Raw genomic sequence first — 20247 nt, forward strand, 5'->3', positions numbered from 1 at the left:
CATTTGGAATAGGGAGGGATACCAACAGGGTAAAAAAATAAATGTAACACACCCCCTTAAAATTCTAAGTATGTCACAGAGGAAGTACCCCACTCCTGGCCTCTCATTGCATGGCCTTTAGTCAGTCTCTCTCTCCTGTGGTTGTGAATAACAACCCCCTCTGCTGGTTTAAATCAAACTCAAGATGGTTTCCTTAAAAGTCCAATGCAGCAGTTGTAATCTCAATATCTGAATCTGTTCTGGGTAACAATTAAGTGCCTTACTGTGATTAGTTTCAATCAAAAAATGGTCAAATAGAAACAAATATTGCTTCTTATAAAAGAGCAATTTCTCAAAACAAATTCTAGGACTGTCTGGGAGTGTTCTGAGTGGGGAGGGGAAAACTGAAAAGTAGCTGTTATTGGCAGAGAGGTTGGTTAATTAGTTAATTAGTTCATATTGGTCTGTTAACCTTTTTACCACATGGTGACGTCACCGTGAAAGGAGAAACCTCTATTCCACCACAACAGGCTGAAATTTCAGACGGCCTTTTCAAACAGCTCTTACACTTAAAGGGACATTATCATCCTTTTCTGAATTTACTAGTGCTATTCCAACCTCATAGTGTGGAAATATATACAGTTGAAGTCAGAAGTCTACATACACCTTAGCCAAATACATTTAAACTCAGTTTTTCACAATTCCTGACATTTAATCCTCATAAAAATTCCCTGTCTTAGGTCACATTGGGTCAGAAGTTTACGTACACTCAATTAGTATTTGGTAGCATTGTCTTTAAATTGTTTAACTTGGGTCAAATGTTTCAGGTAGCCTTCCACAAGCTCCCCACAATAAGTTGGGTGAATTTTAGCCCATTCCTCCTGACAGAGCTGGTGTAACTGAGTCAGGATTGTAGACCTCCTTGCTCGCACACGCTTTTTCAGTTCTGACCACAAATCTTCTATAGGATTGAAGTCAGGGCTTTGTGATGGCCACTCCAAAACCTTGACTCTGTTGTTCTTAAGCCATTTTGCCACAACTTTGGAAGTATGCTTGTGGTCATTGTCCATTTGGAAGACCCATTTGTGACCAAGCTTTAACTTCCTGACTGATGTCTTGAGATGTTGCTTCAATATATCCACATAATTTTACTTCCTCATGAAGCCATCTATTTTGTGAAGTGCACCAGTCCCTCCTGCAGCAAAGCACCCCCACAACATGATGCTGCCACTCCCATGCTTCACGGTTGGGATGGTGCTCTTCAGCTTGCAAACCTCCCCCTTTTTCCTCCAAACATAATGATGGTCATTATGGCCAAACAGTTCTATTCTTGTTTCATCAGACCAGAGGACATTTCTCCAAAAAGTACAATCTTTGTCGCCATGTGCAGTTGCAAACCGTAGTCTGGCTTTTTCGTCCTTTGCTGTTGTTCTGGGATTGATTTGCACTTTTCACACCAAAGTATGTTCATCTCTTCAAATCCTTCAGCAAATAACACAGGCATTGGTTGAGAGTCAAGTGAACTATTGTTCGGTGGTCTAGGGAAATGCATCATCTAGTGAAGTTAGGAGGCTGCAGAATGCACAGAATAAAGCAGCAAGGATTGTTTTAAGGCGGAGATATGGTTCTGTTGCAGTCATGCACAGTGTTCTTGGTTGGTCATCAATCGACAAGATAATTGAAAAAAACACACTTATCTTATTTTATAATATACATAATTTAAAACGGCCAAGTTCTATTCACAATTGTATTCAGTTGGTAAGAGACAGACATTCCGTAAATACTAGGAATAGATTGTCCACCATCTATGCGTTATCCAGACAGAAAAAATAAATGGGCAAAAGAACATTTCGATTTAGAGCAATAAAGAAATGGAATAAATTAACTGAGCAAACTAGAAACCTTTCAATATATAAGTTTACACATTATTTAAAAACAATTTAAATATAGTATATAGAAATGTTGCTAAAGTCAATCTCCATTAGCCTAAACACATCAAAGTATACCACACCCATAGTTATATAAATGGAATGTATTTCTATGACCAAACCAATGCATTTGAGGACAAAGACACCCATGTGATAAGAGCAGCATGCTCTCCAGACTGTAGTCCTCTCCCACATATGCATGGCCTCGATTGTGAACATGTAACAGGTTCCATTGCAGACCCATTCATGGTGATGAAACCGGTCAGTCCTTGTCCCGTGAGGAGGCAGGAGAACATGACATATGATCAATCCACTTCACTCTGCCACTGAAATACTGTGACCTGGAAAGGAAGCTGTTCATGTGGTCACAGTGAAACAAACAATCAATATGACAACCTTGGACATCTAGATGTGTGCGTTTCAAATAAAAAAAGGCATATTAGGGAAGATTAGTGGTTGATATTTTATTATTTGTTATCCAGAGGCCTTCAAATTCAATAGAACAGAGTTGGACCTCCAGATCCAGACAGATCCAGACTTGCATAGACACATCAGAAATGGTGAGCACATTTAGTTTGAATCATGTGTAAATCATTGAAATTCTCTCTGTCCTCACCCACACCAGCCAAAATGGGACAAACGTGTTACCGACAGTAATATAACACACACACACACACACACACACACACACACAATACCAAAACAAGAAATACTTTATACTGTACATAGTGTACATTTTTTCAAAGATCATACTCTGATGTAGCATAAACATTATATTTAGTCAATTACAACTATCCTCAAAAGAGCTTAGGTTGAAAGAAAATGTATTATGAGGGAACTCTATTTAACACAAGCACCATCATAGTTCAGTTAAATGTTCTGGAAATACTGTTAATCTACGTGATATAAAACAGAACCATTCACCAACTTGATTAAACTTCCTCATCTCAACCCCCCTATTTCTAAATATAGGCTAAAGTGCACTTTCATTTTGACAAAGCAGAGTTATGCAACCGGGACAGCATCAGAGGAAAGTCCAAGCATATTGTATCAGAGTAATGACTATTAGTGTTCCGTGGGTCAAGTGACAATGGAATTTGCTATGAACCCTGTGGTTCTATCAACAAATAGCTGTCCTCACAGTCATAATGTGATGCAGTGGTGTCTGATACTGCCAAGAGTCTGTCTCATTTCACACCAATGGTTGTTTTGATGAGTAAGAAAGGGTTTCATGAAAATAATGCTGTTAAATTACTGAGGTAAAATAGTTTAAGAAATACTTGATTTTTGCTGTTATAGAACCATCCCACTGGGGGGATAAACAGGTTGAATCAATGTTGTTTCCATGTAATTGCAACTGAACATATCTATGTGAGGACATTGAATCAACATGGAAAATGTATTGGATTTGCAAAAAGTCATCAATGTGAGGCCATTGTCTTTTTTTCACCGAACTATTAACCAAAATCCAATGACATGGTGAAATGTTTTGTTGATTTCACGTTGAATTCATGTTGTTGACAACTCAACCAAATGTAAATCAAAACTACACAACTGACGTCTGTGCCCAGTGGGTAGTTTATATAAAACTATACTGAACAAAAATATAAATGCAGCATGTAGTGTTGGTCCCATGTTTCATGAGCAGAAATAAAAGTTCCCAGAAATTTCACGCTGGTATAAAGGATTTGGAGACAGGCGCAGGAATACATCATCTGGGTTTTTAATACACCCAAAACAAACACATATACAAAACACTGGGATGTACCCAAACAAAGAGCAAGGGTAAACCTTGTAGAACGACAAGGGACGAGACCCGTAATACACAAAGCACAAAACACGCAGCACAGGCTGAGACAACGCATAGGTGCTCACACCACCAACGGCCATGGGAACAATAATCCACAGCCCAATGGGGAAACAAAGGGCACATTTACACAAACACAATCAGTGAGGAATTGGAACCAGGTGTGCGTAATGACACAGTTCAGTGCAGCCTAGAAGGCCAGTGACGTCGACCTCCAGAACAGGTGAACAGAATGAGCAGCAGTACCGGGGGGATCGTTGACAATAAATTTGCAATTGACACAAAAATCTTATTTCTCTCAAATTTTGGGCACACATTTATTTACATCCCTGTTAATGAGCATTTCTCCTTTGCCAAGAGAATCCATCCACCTGATAGGTGTAGCATATCAAGTAGCTGATTAAACAGCATGATCATTACACAGGTGCATCTTGTGCTGGGGACAGTAAAAGGCCACTCTAAAATGTGCAGTTATGTCACACAACACATGCCAATTGGCATGCTGACTTGCAGGAATGTCCACCAGAGTTGTCAGTGAATTGAATGTTAATTTTCTCTACCATCAGCTGCCTCCAACCTCATTTTAGAGAATTTGGCAGTACATCCAACAGGCCTCACAGCCGCAGACCACGCTTAACCACGCCATCCCAGGACCTCCACATCCGGAATTTTCACCTGCGGGATTGTCTGATGAGACTGTGGGTTTGCACAACCAAACGATTTTGTCACAAACTGTCAGAAACCGTCTCAGTGAAGCTTATCCGCATGCTCGTAATCCTCACCAGGGTCTTGACCTGACTGCAGTTTGGCGTCGTAACCGACTTCAGTGGGCAAATACTCACCTTCAATGGCCACTGGAACACTGGAGAAGAGTGCTCTTCATGGATGAATCCCGGTTTCAACTGTAGATCAAATCTTATTGGTCACATACACGTGTTTAGCAGATGTTATTGTGGGTGTAGCGAAATGCTTGTGCTTCTAGTTCCGACAGTGCAGCAATATCTAACAATTTCTCAACATATACCCAATACACACAAATGGAATTAAGAATATATAAATATGGACGAGCAATGTCAGAGTGGCAAAGACTAAGATACAGTAGAATAGTATAGAATACAGTATATTCATATGAGATGAGTAATGCAAGATATGTAAACATTATGAAAGTGACATTATTAAAGTGACTAGTTTACCATTTTTTAAAGTGGCCAATTATTTCAAGTTTGTGTATATAGACAGCAGCCTCTCTGTGCTAGTGATGGCTATTTAACAGTCTGATGACCTTGAGAATCTATTTTTCAGTCTGTCGGTCCCAGATTTGATGCACCTGTATTGACCTCGCCTTCTGGATGATAATGGGGGTGAATAGGCAGTGGCTCGGGTGGTTGTTGTCCTTGATGATCCTTTGGCCTTCCTGTGACATTAGGTGCTGTAGGTGTCCTGGAGGGCAGGAAGTTTGCCCCCGTGATGCGTTGTGCAAACCGCACCACCCTCTGGAGAGCCCTGCGGTTGTGGGCAGTGCAGTTGCTGTACCAGGCGGTGATACAGCCTGACAGGATGCTCTCAATTGTGCATCTGTAAAAGTTTGAGGGTTTTAGGTGACAAGCCAAATTCCTTCAGCCTCCTGAGATTGAAGAGGCACTGTTGCGCCTTCACCACACCATCTGTGTGGGTGGACCATTTCAGTTTGTCAGCGATATGTACGCCGAGGAACTTAAAACGTCAGGAAGTCCAAGTACCAATTTCACAGGGTGGGGTTCAGATCCAGGGCCTCAAGCTTAATGATGAGCATGGAGGGTACTATGGTGTTGAATGCTGAGCTTTCGTCAATGAACAGCATTCTTACATAGGTATTTCTCTTGTCCAGATGGGATAGGGCAGTGTGCTGGCGATTGCATTGTCTGTTGAGGCGGTAAGCAAATTGAAGTGGGTCTAGGGTGGCAGGTAGGGTGTAGGTAATATGATCCTTTACTAGTCTCTCAAAGCACTTCATGATGACAGAAGTGAGTGCTACGGGGCGATAGTCATTTAATTCAGTTACCTTTGCATTCTTGGGTACAGGAACAATGGTGGCCATCTTGAAGCATGTGGAGAGAACAGACTGGGATAGGGAGAGATTGAATATGTCCGTAAACACACCAGCCAGCTGGTCTGTACATGCTCTGAGGACGCGGCTAGGGATACCATCTGGGCCGGCAGCCTTGCGTGGGTTGACACGTTTAAATGTCTTACTCACGTCGGCCATGGAAAAGGAGAGCCCACTGTCCTTGGTAGTGGGCCAGGTCGGTGGCACTGTAACTATCCTCAAATGCCCTGGCAAGGAACGTGTTTAGCTTGTCCGGAAGCAAGACGTCGGTGTCCGTGACGTGGCTGGTTTTCCTTTTGTAGTCTGTGATTGTCTGTAGACCCTTCTGCCTTTTGCACACAATGTATATAGATTATTTTTTTCCCCTACTATGTTATTGACTTGTTTATTGTTTACTCCGTGTGTAACTCTGTGTTGTCTGTTCACACTGCTATGCTTTATCTTGGACAGGTTGCAGTTGCAAATGAGAACTTGTTCTCAACTAGCCTACCTGGTTAAATAAAGGTGAAATAAAATAAAATAAATAAATAAAATAAAAACATGTCTCATGTCTGAGCCATGGAATTGCGACTCCACTTTGTCTCTATACTGACGTTTTGCCTGTTTGTTTGCCTTGCGGAGGGAATTACTACTCTTTTTGTATTCTGCCATATTCCCAGTCACCTTGCCATGGTTAAATGCGGTGGTTTGCGCATTCAGTTTTGCGCAAATGCTGCCATCTATCCACGGTTTCTGGTTAGGGTAGGTTTTAAGTCACTGTGGGTACAACATCTCCTATACACTTCCGGATAAACTCACTCACCATCTCAGTGTTTACATCAATACTATTTTCAGAAGCTACCTGGATCATAGCCACGTGATCAAAACCATCTTGAAGCGTGGATTCCGTTTGGTCAAACCAGCGTTGAATAGTTCTTAGCACGGGTACTTCCTGTTTGAGATTCTAACTATAGGAAGGGAGGAGCAAAATGGAGTTGTCAGATTTGCCAAAAGGAGGGCGGGGGAGGGCCTTGTATGCATCCTGGAAGTTGGAGTAACAGTGGTCGAGTGTTTTAGCAGCGTGAGTACTACAGTTGATATGCTGATAGAATTTAGGCAGCCTTTTCCTCAAATATGCTTTGTTAAAATCCCCAGCTACAATAAATGCAGCCTCAGGATATGTGGGTTCCAGTTTGCATAAAGTCCAGTAAAGTTCCTTGAGGGCCGTCGTGGTATCGGCTTAAGGGAGGATACAAGGCAGAGACTATAACCAAAGAAAGTTATCTTGGGAGATAATACAGATGGCATTTGATTGTGAGGTATTCTAGGTTGGGTGAATAAAAGGACTTTTGAGTTCCTGTATGTTATCACAACTACACCATGAGTCGTTAATCGTGAAACGCACAACCCCACCCTTCTTCCCGGAGAGATATTTATTCCTGTCGGCGTGATGAACTGAGAATCCAGATGGCTGGACAGACTCCAACAGTATATCCTGAGAAAGCAGTGTTTCCGTGAAACAGAGCATGTTACAATCCCTGATACTCGGAAGCGGTGGGTGGTGTGCGCGCCACCAAAAGACCAAAGACCAAGTCGGACCAAAAGACTGCTCCGAGTACCTCTCCTTCACCAACATTGTTCTGGGTCGCCCTCTGGAATCAGTTCAATTGCCCCGAGTGGTGCGAACAAAGGATCCGCTTCGGGAAAGTCATATTCCTGGTCATAATGCTGGTAGTACTGGTAGTGCTGGTGAGTTACCGCCGCTCTGATATCCAATAGTTCTTCCCAGCTGTATGTAATAGCACATACAATTTTCTGGGCTAGCAATGTAAGAAATAATACATAAAAAAACGAAATACTGCTAAGTTTCCTAAGAACTAAAAGTGAGGCAGCCCTCTCTGTCGGTCCCATTTTTAGATATCGGGCAGATGGCAGACGGGTGGGCGAGCGGATTGCTGATGTCAACGTTGTGAACAGAGTGCTCCATGGTGGCGATGGTATGGGCAGGCATAAGCTACGGACAACGAACACAATTGCATTTTATCAATGGCAATTTGAATGTACAGAGATACCGTGATGAGATCCTGAGGCCCATTGTCGTGCCCTTTATCCACCGCCATCACCTCATGTTTCAGCATGATAATGTATGGCCCCATGTGGCAAAGACCTGCACACAATTCCTGGAAGCTGAAAATGTCCCAGTTCTTCCATGGCCTGCATATTCACCAGACATCTCACCCATTGAGCAAGCTTAGGATGCTCTGGATTGACGTGTACGACAGCGTGTTCTGGTTCCCGCCAATATCCAGCAACTTCGTGTGGGACAACATTCCATAGGCAAAAATCAACAGCCTGATCAACTCTATGAGAAGGAGATGTGTCACGCTGTATGAGGCAAATGGTGGTCACACCAGATACTGACTGGTTTTCCGATTAAAAAAAATATATATCTGTGACAAACAGATGCATATCTGTATTATTTCAATTGACTGATTTGTTTATATGAACTGTAACTCAGTAAAATCTTTGAAATTGTTGCATGATGCGTTTATATTTTTGTGTATAAATAACAAAACACTGGCAGCTAAATGTACAGTTGGTCATCTGGTAGAAAAGACACTTTGATCTCTTGCTACTTGGTAGGAAACAACTGAAAGGAAAAGGACACCTTGAATATCCTGCTTCTGAGAAAGTTTCTTCCTTCAAAGTTTGTGCACCTGGATCACTCTTCATACACCCATGTGCCTATAATAGTCTTGCTTTGAAACATATACAAATATAAGAAGTGTGTGTTTGGGTGTGTGTGTGTGTGTGTGGGGGGGGGGGCATTAAAGTAAAACCCATGCGTAAGTTGTCGTAGACTGAGTTTTAATTACTTCTGTTGGAAAACAAGCAGCAATAACCATTACATTTAGTCAGTTCATTAATTTCATGAAAAATATGTAATTTATTTCAAAACAGCTTGTTATCATTAAACTAGACACTAATATCAATAAGGACAATATCATTCAGACCAAAAAAAAACATTTCCTTTAATTAATGAAGCTGGGCATCTGAAAGAAACTTCAGTCCTTAGTCGTGCAGTCCATTGCAATATCTATTGTTTCTTAGAACAACTCAACAAACAAATTGCTTCCTGGCTCACTCTTCCACCCACAGTGGTTGGTAACCATATACACTACACGGCCAAGTGTATGTGAACACCCCTTCAAATTAGTGGATTCGGCTATTACAGCCACACCCGTTGCTGACAGGTGTATAAAATCGAGCACACAGCCATGCAATCTTCAAAGATAAACATTGGCAGTAGAATGGACCGTACTGAAGAGCTCAGTGTCTTTCAACGTGGCACCGTCACAGGATGCCACCTTTCCAACATGTCAGCTCATCAAATTTCTGCTGCCCTGTTCAACTGTAAGTGCTGTTATTGTGAAGTGGAAACATCTAGGAGCAACAACGGCTCAGTCGCGAAGTGGTAGGCCACACAAGCTCACAGAACGGTACCGCCGAGTGCTGAAGTGTGTAAAAATTGTCTATCTTCGGTTGCAACACTCACTACAGAGTTCCAAATTGCCTCTCGAGGCGAAGTCAGTGCAAGAACTGTTCGTCGGGAGCTTCATGAAATGGGTTTCCATGGCCATGCACACAAGTCTAAGATCACCATGCGCAACGCCAAGCGTCGGCTGGAGTGGTGTAAAGCTCTCCGCCATTGGATTCTGGAGCAGTGGAAACGTGTTCTCTGGAGTGATGAATCACGCTTCACCATCTGGCAGTCCAACGGACGAATCTGGGTTTGGTAGATGCCAGCTACCTGGCCGAATGCAAAGTGCCAACTGTAAAGTTTAATGGTGGAGGAATAATGGTCTGGGTCTTTTTCATGGTTCGGGCTCGGCTCCTTAATTCCAGTGCAGGGAAATCTTAACACTACAGCATAAAATTACATTCTAGACAATTCTGTGCTTCCAACTTTGTGGCAACAGTTTGAGAAAGGCCCTTTCCTGTTTCAGCATGACAATGCCCCCGTGCACAAAGCGAGGTCCATACAGAAATTGTTTGTTGAGATTGGCCTAATCGCCCAACATCAGTGCCCGACCTCACCAATGCTCATGGCTGAACGGAAGCAAGTCCCTGCAGCAATGTTCCAACATCTAGTGGAAAGCCTTCCCAGAAGAGTGGAGACTGTTATAGCAGCAAAGGGGGGCCAACTTCATATTAATGCCCATGATTTTGGAATTAGATTTTCGACAAACGGGTGTCCACATACTTTTGTGTAGTAAAATAACTAGGATTAGACTTATGTACTTTCAGTATTAGCCTATATACATTGCTTACTACAAGCATAGCTGACCATTGTAGGCAAAATTAAGTTTTTCCAAATGTTTATATCATATCGTACAGCTGATGAATCGAACACTGTAAAAGAATGGCAACCTTTGATCAGTGTTATTTCCTGATCGGTGCCTTTTAAGATGAGTGAGGATTATATTTTTTTTAATGAGCATGGCCATATTTCTATTACAGCATATTGGATGACTGCCATTCATATTCCATTCACCCAGCTCAATGTTTCATCGATAGGTTTAGGCTACATGTACCCATCATGAGGTTGCTACAACCTAGCCAATGAACGAAAGTTTACAACGTAGGTGCAAATGTTGAGAATTTTGAGTAATGAAGGTGACCGTGTTACATTCAATACCACCTTGCACACTCTTGCCTGCATCTAGCTGATCTAGGGTGTAACCATTAGTCCAACAGTTGCAAAATGTGTAAATGGGTGTCCTGACACTGAGGTCATTAAAGATCCCATGGCACTTGGCACCGGTGTTAACCCCGGTGTCCTGAATAAATTCCCAATCCGGCCCTCAAACCATCACGGTCACCTAATAATCCCCAGTTTACAATTGGCTCATTCATCCCCCTCTTCTCCCCTGTAACTATTCCCCAGGTCGTTGCTGTAAATGAGAACGTGTTCTCAGTCAACTTACCTGGTAAAATAACGAATAAATCAAATAAAATAAATATTTGGCGCATGTGACAAAGTTTGATTTGACTGTAGGCACTATGGATGAGACTGAATGGCTCAAGAATAAATCCCACACAATGAGGTGATTTAAGGGAACATCAGTTGAGCCATTTAGCTAGCATGAATCTTGCCACGGACCCTCCAGTGATTCCGCTGACCAGACAGCCGGTCATTGTAGCTGCCAACTGAGTGGACAGCTTAGACTCGGGCTACGCTGCAGGGACAAAAGTGGAACACCACAGTTCGTGGTGCAAAACATGCACAAACCTGTATTACTAAACTGTTTACAGATGTAGACTGGCAAGATTAACAGCATTAAGCTCTGACTGGTTAGTCTTCCAGGTTAAAACCGGTTTCCTTTTTACAATTGACTAACAATTCATAAATCAGTACTCTTTGACCACTTATTTCCTTGATACCATTTGCTATCATAATACTTATACATTTGTATAAAATGCTGTGCTTTAAGGAATTTATATCAATTTATTGATCGAGGAAATTATTACAAGGCAGCAAATTCAGTATGACAATATACTGGTGGATACTTCGTACCTTGTACAGAGGCATTAAAAAAATGCTCCCTCTGTATTCCCACCATGGGGACTCTCAGATGCCTTTGTGGTGTTTTTGGAAGTTCTCAATGATTAAGTGGCTGTTTGTAATCATGGCCTTTTTGGGTAGTATCATATCTGGGATCCTGGTACAGAGGTGTACTGCTTGGCTTTGGGGTGCATGTCCGACAAGCAGGTCCAGGTTCAGCTGAACCTGTAGGAAATGGTTTGCAACGGGTAGGCCTGGATACTCGTGTTCGCTGATCCGTCTACAAAGAGCATAAGCAGGCTGTGAAAAACAACTTAAGAGATATGGAAGCATATACCTGTCAAAATGCTATCATTTTAAAATGCAAATTGTAAAATGACTCAAAAGATGCAGTCGTAAACAACGACCGTTAGGGATATTATTTCCAATACCATCATCAGATGAGGCATGCAGAAGCTTAACGATGTTGCACCCCTGGATGTTTGCACTGATTAAAGTAGTAAGTAGTTGTACAGTCACGGTGTACCTCCAGTGTCATCTCTTCCTTGACTCTGACAACACGTTCTTGGCCACACACTGGTAAAACTATTGAAGCAAGCCTGTGACGGTTCTATTTTTGTGTCGGTGACAATTCCGGGGCAAGTGATTCCCTTTTCTCCCAGCGTCGATGGTAAATTGGGGGGTGGCCATCGCTGCTGCTCATAGATGAAAAAGCACTGATGGTGACCTCAGGTGCATCTGGACACACAAGGACACTGCACCCAGTCAAGTGTAATAGCCAAACGTGACAAAATGTTTTTTGCACTTTAATTTTCAGCTTTATTAAAATGAACACATAAGCGGATTTACAATTTGCATAAAGGCTTATTACAACCATGGTCCATAAAAAATGTATATAGAAAAATACATGAATATAAACAAAAACGAATTTGATACAATGTTTTACAAACTGTGTATTAATTTGCTGAGTGTTCTTCTGGTTGACCTACAATTTATTGCATAATGGCACTACATAATAATAATAATAATACCTTAACAGCATCACTAACATTTTACAATGCTGAGCAACCAATAGCGTCATTTTGAATTGAGTTGCCAGGTAAGCTTTCTAAAACACTATAGGGATGTATCCTTACAGGGGACCAATGTCATTGCAGTTCAGATGCTGTTCAATTTATCTCAGCCAAAAATGCCCTTCTACTGTTTTGTCTCGGCAGAAGGTGAGATATTGTATTAATTGTGATGGGCTCAACCCCAACTGTAGACCCTCTCCAAAATTCTCCCTTGAGCACGGATCTGAAAGATTTTCTAAACTCCTCGTTCTTCCAAGTGTAGAGAAATGGGTTTGTAACAAAGAGAGTGCAGAAAAACATCCAAGAACAAGTCCTTAGTGCCAATGGCACTGTGGTAAAAAGCGCTATTGATAACACCCAGAAAAGAGGCTGTGTAGTGAGTATGAATATGAAACACACTGCCAACACGTAGAACCCCAAACGTTTGTCCTTTCTGGGGAACGAATATGGAAGGTTATTTACTATAGGAAAATGTAATATGCTGACCCTCTTCACACTGATCTGCACCCTTCGAAAGATTTTTAAATAGCAATACAGAACAACCATTGTCTGACCAATAATAGTCAACGCCAGGGTACCAGCTGCAAATGGGTCAGAGAAAATGGGCTTCCCTCCTTTGAGCAGTGATGCTGCGGAAGCCGGGAGATATGAGCATCCTTCCTGTGGGTACCGTAAAGATGTGATCCAGGGTAAAATAAATCCCAGCGCCGAAAGCCACGAAGCGCTTATCATCCATTCTGTGCGTCTTTTTTGGTAGATGGACAGATAGGTCACTGGTGATTTGGTAATCAACACGTATCGGTTGACGGCGATCAGGGAATGGGAGAGAAGAGAGACAGTGATGCCGAGGAATAAGAGCGCATCTTTGAAGGCTTGGTACCCAGCCGGGAAAGGGCTTCCAGAATAAATTCCCACCGCCTCGTGCGGCATCCAAAATGCGCACACCAACAGGTCGGCTATACAGCCGTTCACAATAAACGCATTGCTAGCCGTCCGAAGTTTCTTAAATGTCACGACCAGGTAGACAACCAGAAGGTTTAAAATGGTCCCAAACAGGGACATGAGAGAATAGAGTGCCGCAAGACTGATTTTGGCATCGTGTCCCACATCGCAGTCTGCCAGTTGCGCCGTGTCGTTTTGCATGTTGGAAGAATTAAATGTTTTTCATACGAAAAAACGATAAGGAGTCATTTTGCAATCTTGTTGATGTTAGTCTGTTCTCCCTCAGTGGAAATTAGTTTCCATATTGAGGCAGCAGGCAGTTGCATTGAGCGCCTGTGGTGATGCTGCAGACACCAGATCAACAAAGACGTATGAGAAGACTGGAGGAGAGCAGGTTCATGATAACACCTACTCTAAACATCTAGCGTACTGCATGTGGCGTGTTAATAAAGATTGAATGATTTCCAATAATTATGATGGAAATGCAAATCGGCCTATATCATACACTAAAGGAATATAGCATAGGATATCCTACTAAACTTGAATAAAGGAAAATCCATAATATGTGATTATAGGAGTTAAGAGTCACAAAACCAATGCATCCACAGAGAATGGCTGGCTGCCTGACATTTAATGTGATGGGAGTCAGAGAAGCCTTTTGAATATCTAGCCAAAACATCCATTTGTTGAAAAATAATATATTCTTAAAAATATAATACGGAGATTGACAGTTTTCTGTAATCCCTTTTTTATCAATAGGCCTACAATATTCGTAACATGTCTTTCCAGCAACACCAAGGCACCAACACCATTCAATCAATTGCAGATTGGCCATTTCCAAAAAGCATTTTGAAGAGTGTTTGATTTGATACAGCAGGATGTCCTGGAAGAAGGCTGAGGGGAGTTTACACTCGATTCAGAAATGGGCATAACCTGTTCAGTTGATGGCAAACCTGGCTGAGAATTCATTCAGTGCCAAAAATCAGACAGACCCGAATGAATACCTAACTCTCCCTCCATACTGGACTAACTGCTGTGCAAATCTAATACACTTTTGAAAGCGAAAAATTTGAAATACACCATTTGCTAGATTGAATCGCGGCCTATATAACAGGCAGGAAATGTGAACACCACCGTTTTAATAGATCATTGGTGGGTGTATACAAAGCCAAAACCCATACCAGTCAATGGCATTCCTCTTATTATCCACCATGACTGCAGCATTTCAATAGCAACAAGACATTTATATGAAAGAGAATCAACATGGCCTGGATTGGAACAAACTGAAATGGAAAGACCCCCATGCATTTGGATCCGTTTTAAAATGATTCAACAAAAGAGTTTCGAACCATACAGTAGCTCACACAGGACTTTACACAAAACTTTGTATAAAAACACAAATAATCATTCTGTAGTGTACATTATAGGTTACACCTTACACAATATCCAATGGCGGATTTAGAGCAAATTATGTTCTCTAAAAATAATAAAATAAAAACAACCAACAGTCCTATTATGTGTACTTCATACAGGTACCCCCTGTATATAGCCTCCCTAGTGTTATTTTGTTGCAACTTAATTATTTTTCTATTAAAAAAATGTTACTTCAGTTTATTTTAGTAAATACACTTTTCTCTCCCTTAACTGCATTGTTAGGGCTTGTAATTTCACTGTATTCAGTGTTTGTGACAAATACTCACTATAGCTCTTTACAAAAACAACAAACAAAACACCCACTTTATTAAAGGGAGAAAAGTAGAGAGAAGACAAGAAATAACAAGAAAAGTCCATTTCACAGTTTTTTGTTATGTAATCAAAACAGGGCTGTTTGGCACCAAGCTATGAAGCTGTGAAAAACTAAATGTCATTAGCAATTCAAACACATGCAGAATTCATTACTGACTTGTCCCTTTATATATAGACTGTGCTCACAGACACACACAGGAGTACCAATTGGTAAAAGGACAGGCAGAAACAAAAACTATTTATTTTTAAACACGTCACTGATGAATAAAGGGAACGTTCACCTAAAAAAAAAAGCAACGCTTCCTTATCTTGAAATGTGTCTTTATGAACCATAACTAATTAATTGACTCTTGATTTATTTAGTCATCAAATTAAAATCACCACAAGTACACATATGGAAAATGTAGTTAGACTAGAAACACTTCTTCCAAAAAGTTAGTTTCTTCGTGTAATATTTTACACTTTTGTATTTGGTCATCGAAAGATAACAATTGTCTCTGGCTGTTTCCAATCTCTTTCAAGATAAGAAATTCAGGTGAACTACCCTGCCTAAGTAAAGATTATGTAGAGCCCTTTATTGCAATAGAAGGCTCTGAGTTGATGTGCCTAGGAGTCATTTGAAATAAGTGCGCTATTTAAAAAAAAAAAAAGGATGCTATGTTCGGTTAGCGTTTTCAAAGAAATTATTCAACTGTTTGACAGCTGAAAGGATATACAGCTGTGAAACCAAGACAACCAGAATCAGTCGGAGCTAGTGTTCCTTCCTTCCTTAAAATACAAATGTATTCCTCTGTCAAGATGGCGAGTTCTGAAGAGAAAAAAAAATCAAGTAGAATAAATAATTTACAGAGACAAGAATCTTTAAAATGTGTTTTTATTTTGTTACTTACTTTAGAAACCTGCATTAACTGTAAATGTAAAATATATACACTGAACAAAAATAATACAACGCAATATGTTAAGTATTGGTCTCATTTTAAATGAGCTGAAACAAAAAGATACCAGAAATGTGCTATATGCACAAAAACGTATTTTGCTCAAGTTTTATGCACACATTTGTTTACATCCCTCAGTGAGCAATTCTCCTTTGCCAAGATAATCCATCCACCTGACAGGTGGGGCATATCAAGAAGCTGATGAAACAGCGCGGCCATTACACAGGTGCACCTTGTGCTGGGGACACTAAAATATGCCGGTGTCACACAACGCATGCCAATTGGCATGCTGACCGCAGGAATGTCCATCAGTTAGTGAATTGAATGTTCATTTTCTCTACCATAAGCCACCTCCAACTCCATTTTACAGAATATGGCCGTATATCCAACCGCAGACCACGTGTAACCACGCCATCCTACACATCCGGCTTCTTCACCTGCGGGATCGTCTAATGAAACTGTGGGTTTGCACAACCAAAGAATTTTGGCACAAACTGTCTCAGTGAAGCTTATCTGCGTGCTTGTCGTCCTCACCAGGGTCTTGACCCGACTGCAGTACAGCGTCGTAACCGACTTCAGTTGTCAAATGGTGACCTTCAATAGCCACTGGCATGCTGGATAAGTGTGTTCTTCATGGCTGAAATCGCAGTTTCAACTGTACCGGGCAGATGGCAGACAGCGTGTATGGAATCGTGTGGGTGAGCGGTTTGCTGATGTCAACATTGTGAGCAGAGTGCCACATGATGGTTGTGCGATTATGGTATGGGCAGGCATAAGCTATGGACAATGAACACAATTACATTTTATCAATGGCAAATTGAATGCACAGACATACTGTGACGAGATACTGAGGCCCATTGTTATGCCATTCATTCGCCGCCATCACCTCATGTTTCCACATGACAATGCATGGCCCTATGTCGCTAGGTTCTGTACACAATTCCCGGAAGCTGAAAATGTCCCAGTTCTTCCAAGTCCTGCATACTCACCAGATATGTCACCCATTGAGCACTTTTGGGATGCACTGGATCGATATGTACGACAGCATGTTCCAGTTCCTGCCAATATCCAGCAACTTCGCACAGCCAAGCCATTGAAGAGGAGTGGAACTGGTGGTGACACCAGATACGGACTGTTTTCTTTTCCTGGTCCACAGCACTACCTATTTTTTGAAGTACAGTATCTGTGGCCAACAGATGCATATCTGTATCCCCAGTCATGTGAAATCCATAGATTAGGGCCTAATGCAATTTTTAATTGACCGATTTCCTTAAATGAAAATCTTTTAAAATGTTGCGTTTATATTTTTGCTCTGTGTACATATAGTAGAGACATTTGCATTTTAGTATGCTTACTGTATGAAAAATAATGATCTACAGTTATAACATTTTCTTTACATACTGCTTGAAAAAATATATGCATGTAAGAATTTTGCTATTAAAATTGTACATTTCATGGAGGTAGAACACCTGCATTAAGATTCTCCCATTTTGAAACAAAATAATTTCACTGCCAGGAATGTACAGAGGTCTTAAATAATAACAACAATGATCAAATCAGTGATAAACAGATGCTTCTGTATCCATTTTTTTTCCTCTCCCCCAAATCAACTTCAATATTCAACTACATAAAATAAAAAAATAAGAAGCATCCAAATATATGGATCTTTTGTTACAAGGTCCAACAGAAAATGTACTTAGTTGGGCCATCGTAGGCCATCCTCATTGGTAGAAAACCAGCTTTGATAATGACCGCTGCATTGTGCACCCAATGACATCCAGCATTACATTCTAAAGAAAGCATTTTTTGGGGGGGACAGTTGTGCTTTTCAGTTTTTTTTTTATATAGGAACCTCTACCTGCAAAGCTGAAAAGTTCTCTACATCTACAAGCTGAACTAATTATAATACACACAAGCCAGGAAAAACAGTCCGACTTGTTTTTTTACATTCAACACAAACACGCCACACAACATGGAAATATTTCAGTAATAGCGATGAACTTCCACTGCACCTTGAATTATAAAACAACGAACATAATTGGTTCTACAGTAGGGTGTGTGTGTGCGCGCGTTTAACACTGAAAATCTGCTCATTAAAATCAAACATTTTCCCATTAAAAAGAGCATGATTGCAGTGGGATCCTGTGTCTGTGGAGAGAGTTGCTGAGCTGCCTGGCATGAACAGTATACTGTAGGGACTGAGGCTTGTGTTGTGGGTGGTGTCGGTCCAACACCACAACTCAAATTTCCTCTAGATATGACCATGGTTTGAATCATCCTTTTGGTTTGTCATGCTAAACATACAGTACAGTCACAAGGCCTACACAACGCTGGTTGCAGGTATGACTTTAGTATTTATCCTATAGTTGTCCCATTGATATGCAAATCTCCTGTAGGCTTGCGACAGAGGAGAACATTATTTATTAGTTCCAATTGAAAATGGGGTACCAAAACCCACCAGTCGATTGAATTGACTTAATCAAAAACAAACAAAAAAATAATTTTTAGAATAGTGAAGAAACAGCATTCATTTCTTCCCTATATGTAATTCTCTTCCATTCACATCTCTTCTCTAGAGCCCATCACCAGAGGACTGCAAACATGATCTCTAGACAACCCTCTACACACATGGTCACCACTCAATCTCTTTCATGCACACGCGCAAACACTTGCTCACATGGGCACATACGTACATATTCTCATAGTCTATGGTACGTACATGCTACTACATGCACGTACACCCCCACCCACGCACAAAACACAATTGTAAATAGGAGAGCACTTTACCCTGAGCCTGGTCCTGTAAATACTTTGTTGATAAGGAACACGGCTCGCAAAATACCGTAAGCCGTCTCCATTAAACTCACATATTTTCATCTAGATATATTGTTAGTGAAGTAGTTACACTCAGAGACAAAAATAGAATTGTCATAAACCAAAACATGTTCTTTAAACCACTTCTAAATAAACATTTCTTTATCCAGGAAACAAAATTGTCATATTTCATGTATAAAAACCTCATCTAAAATGATTATTTTTAACTATCCCCCCCCAGTACAAGTCATGTGTACACCGTATTAGCACATAAACATATAAAAGAAAACAGATATGTGATACAGGAAAGTCTATATGGCCGGATCTCAGCTATAAAGAAAGAGCACTCACATAGTCACAGCCTGGCCAAGCCTAATCATAGCTCGCCAGCAAAAAAAGGGGGAAAAAGCTGGGTAAACAAATCGCCCTTTGTAAGCATTATCCAAACAGTGACTGCAGTTAGCCTCAGACGGCCTCGATCCACCCTGACAGAAGAAGCCCAAAACTCAAAGTTCCATGAGCCCTTGGGAGTTTGTGGCTGTCGATGTGCCCGTCTCCAAAGAACACACCCATTCAGATGCCACGGTTTATTAATTTTCCTTTCAGTATGTGGGAGAGAGTGGGGGAGATATTGAGAGAGAAAAAAAGGGGGGTGGGAGACCCATCCCATCCAGGTCAGAGGTCCAGTGTCAAGGTGTCTGTTCGGTCTTGGTCAACGCAGAACCACCGATTTAGTATTGAACATATTCAGATTGAAGGGACTGCAAGAGATGGAGAGGGGAGAGAGACAAAATAGGACAGTGAATCACAGTGGATTATAACACGGCCTCTGGCTCTGATGCAAATAGAAAAGCAAATCACTGCATCTAATTGTTCAAGTGTTGACGACAAAAAAAAAAGGGTGAAGGCTGTTATCTAACAAGCCTGTGTGAAATATTCTATTCCTAACAGGTTACACTTGAACGGTTGGTTACAAAGGTATAGAAAAGCCATTAAAATAGACAATTTAAATGCCAAATGTATTTTCCTGGACGAATGAATAGATTTATGGTGGACAAGACAGACAGGGTGTCTGTGTGTGGGCAAGAGTAGGAAGCTGCGGAGGTAGAGAGCAGGAATTAGCAGGACTGGCAAACAGATGGGGATGAGATGAATTATGCAAGAAGGACATGGGATTCTGATAGGGTATTGGAATTCTGACAAAGGAACAACTCCACTGACTGGCAAAACAAGGACACATTAATACAAATATTCTCCATTCTCAACCACCCCCCTCTGCAGTGATGTAAAGTATTTAAGTAAAAATACTTAAGTAGTTTCTGGGGTCTGTACTTTACTCATTTATATTTTTGAGAACTCTTCACTTCATTCCTAAATAAAATAGTGTAGTTT

At 41.1% G+C, this 20247-nt stretch overlaps 2 protein-coding genes across 6 annotated transcripts in view; both read right to left on the bottom strand.

Moving 5' to 3' along the window:
* Positions 1-12190: 12190 nt before the first annotated feature.
* Positions 12191-13693, bottom strand: LOC115107370 (G protein-coupled receptor 88-like). Its single transcript, XM_029630765.2, has one exon. The coding sequence runs from the start codon at positions 13559-13561 to the stop codon at positions 12515-12517; it is 1047 nt and encodes a 348-aa protein (XP_029486625.1). The 5' UTR covers positions 13562-13693; the 3' UTR covers positions 12191-12514.
* A 2273-nt stretch (positions 13694-15966) lies between these two features.
* The window catches only part of LOC115108143 (dual specificity protein phosphatase CDC14AB-like), a 51220-nt gene continuing 46939 nt past the window's right edge, over positions 15967-20247 (bottom strand). For all 5 annotated transcript variants that reach the window (XM_029632164.2, XM_029632165.2, XM_029632162.2 and 2 more), the window contains one exon: positions 15967-19616. In XM_029632164.2, coding sequence (XP_029488024.1) covers positions 19587-19616 — 30 coding nt within the window. In that variant the 3' untranslated portion in view covers positions 15967-19586. The remainder of the gene's footprint in view (positions 19617-20247) is intronic.

The sequence above is a fragment of the Oncorhynchus nerka genome, linkage group LG24 (genome assembly GCF_034236695.1).
Source record: "Oncorhynchus nerka isolate Pitt River linkage group LG24, Oner_Uvic_2.0, whole genome shotgun sequence".
NCBI lineage: Eukaryota > Metazoa > Chordata > Actinopteri > Salmoniformes > Salmonidae > Oncorhynchus > Oncorhynchus nerka.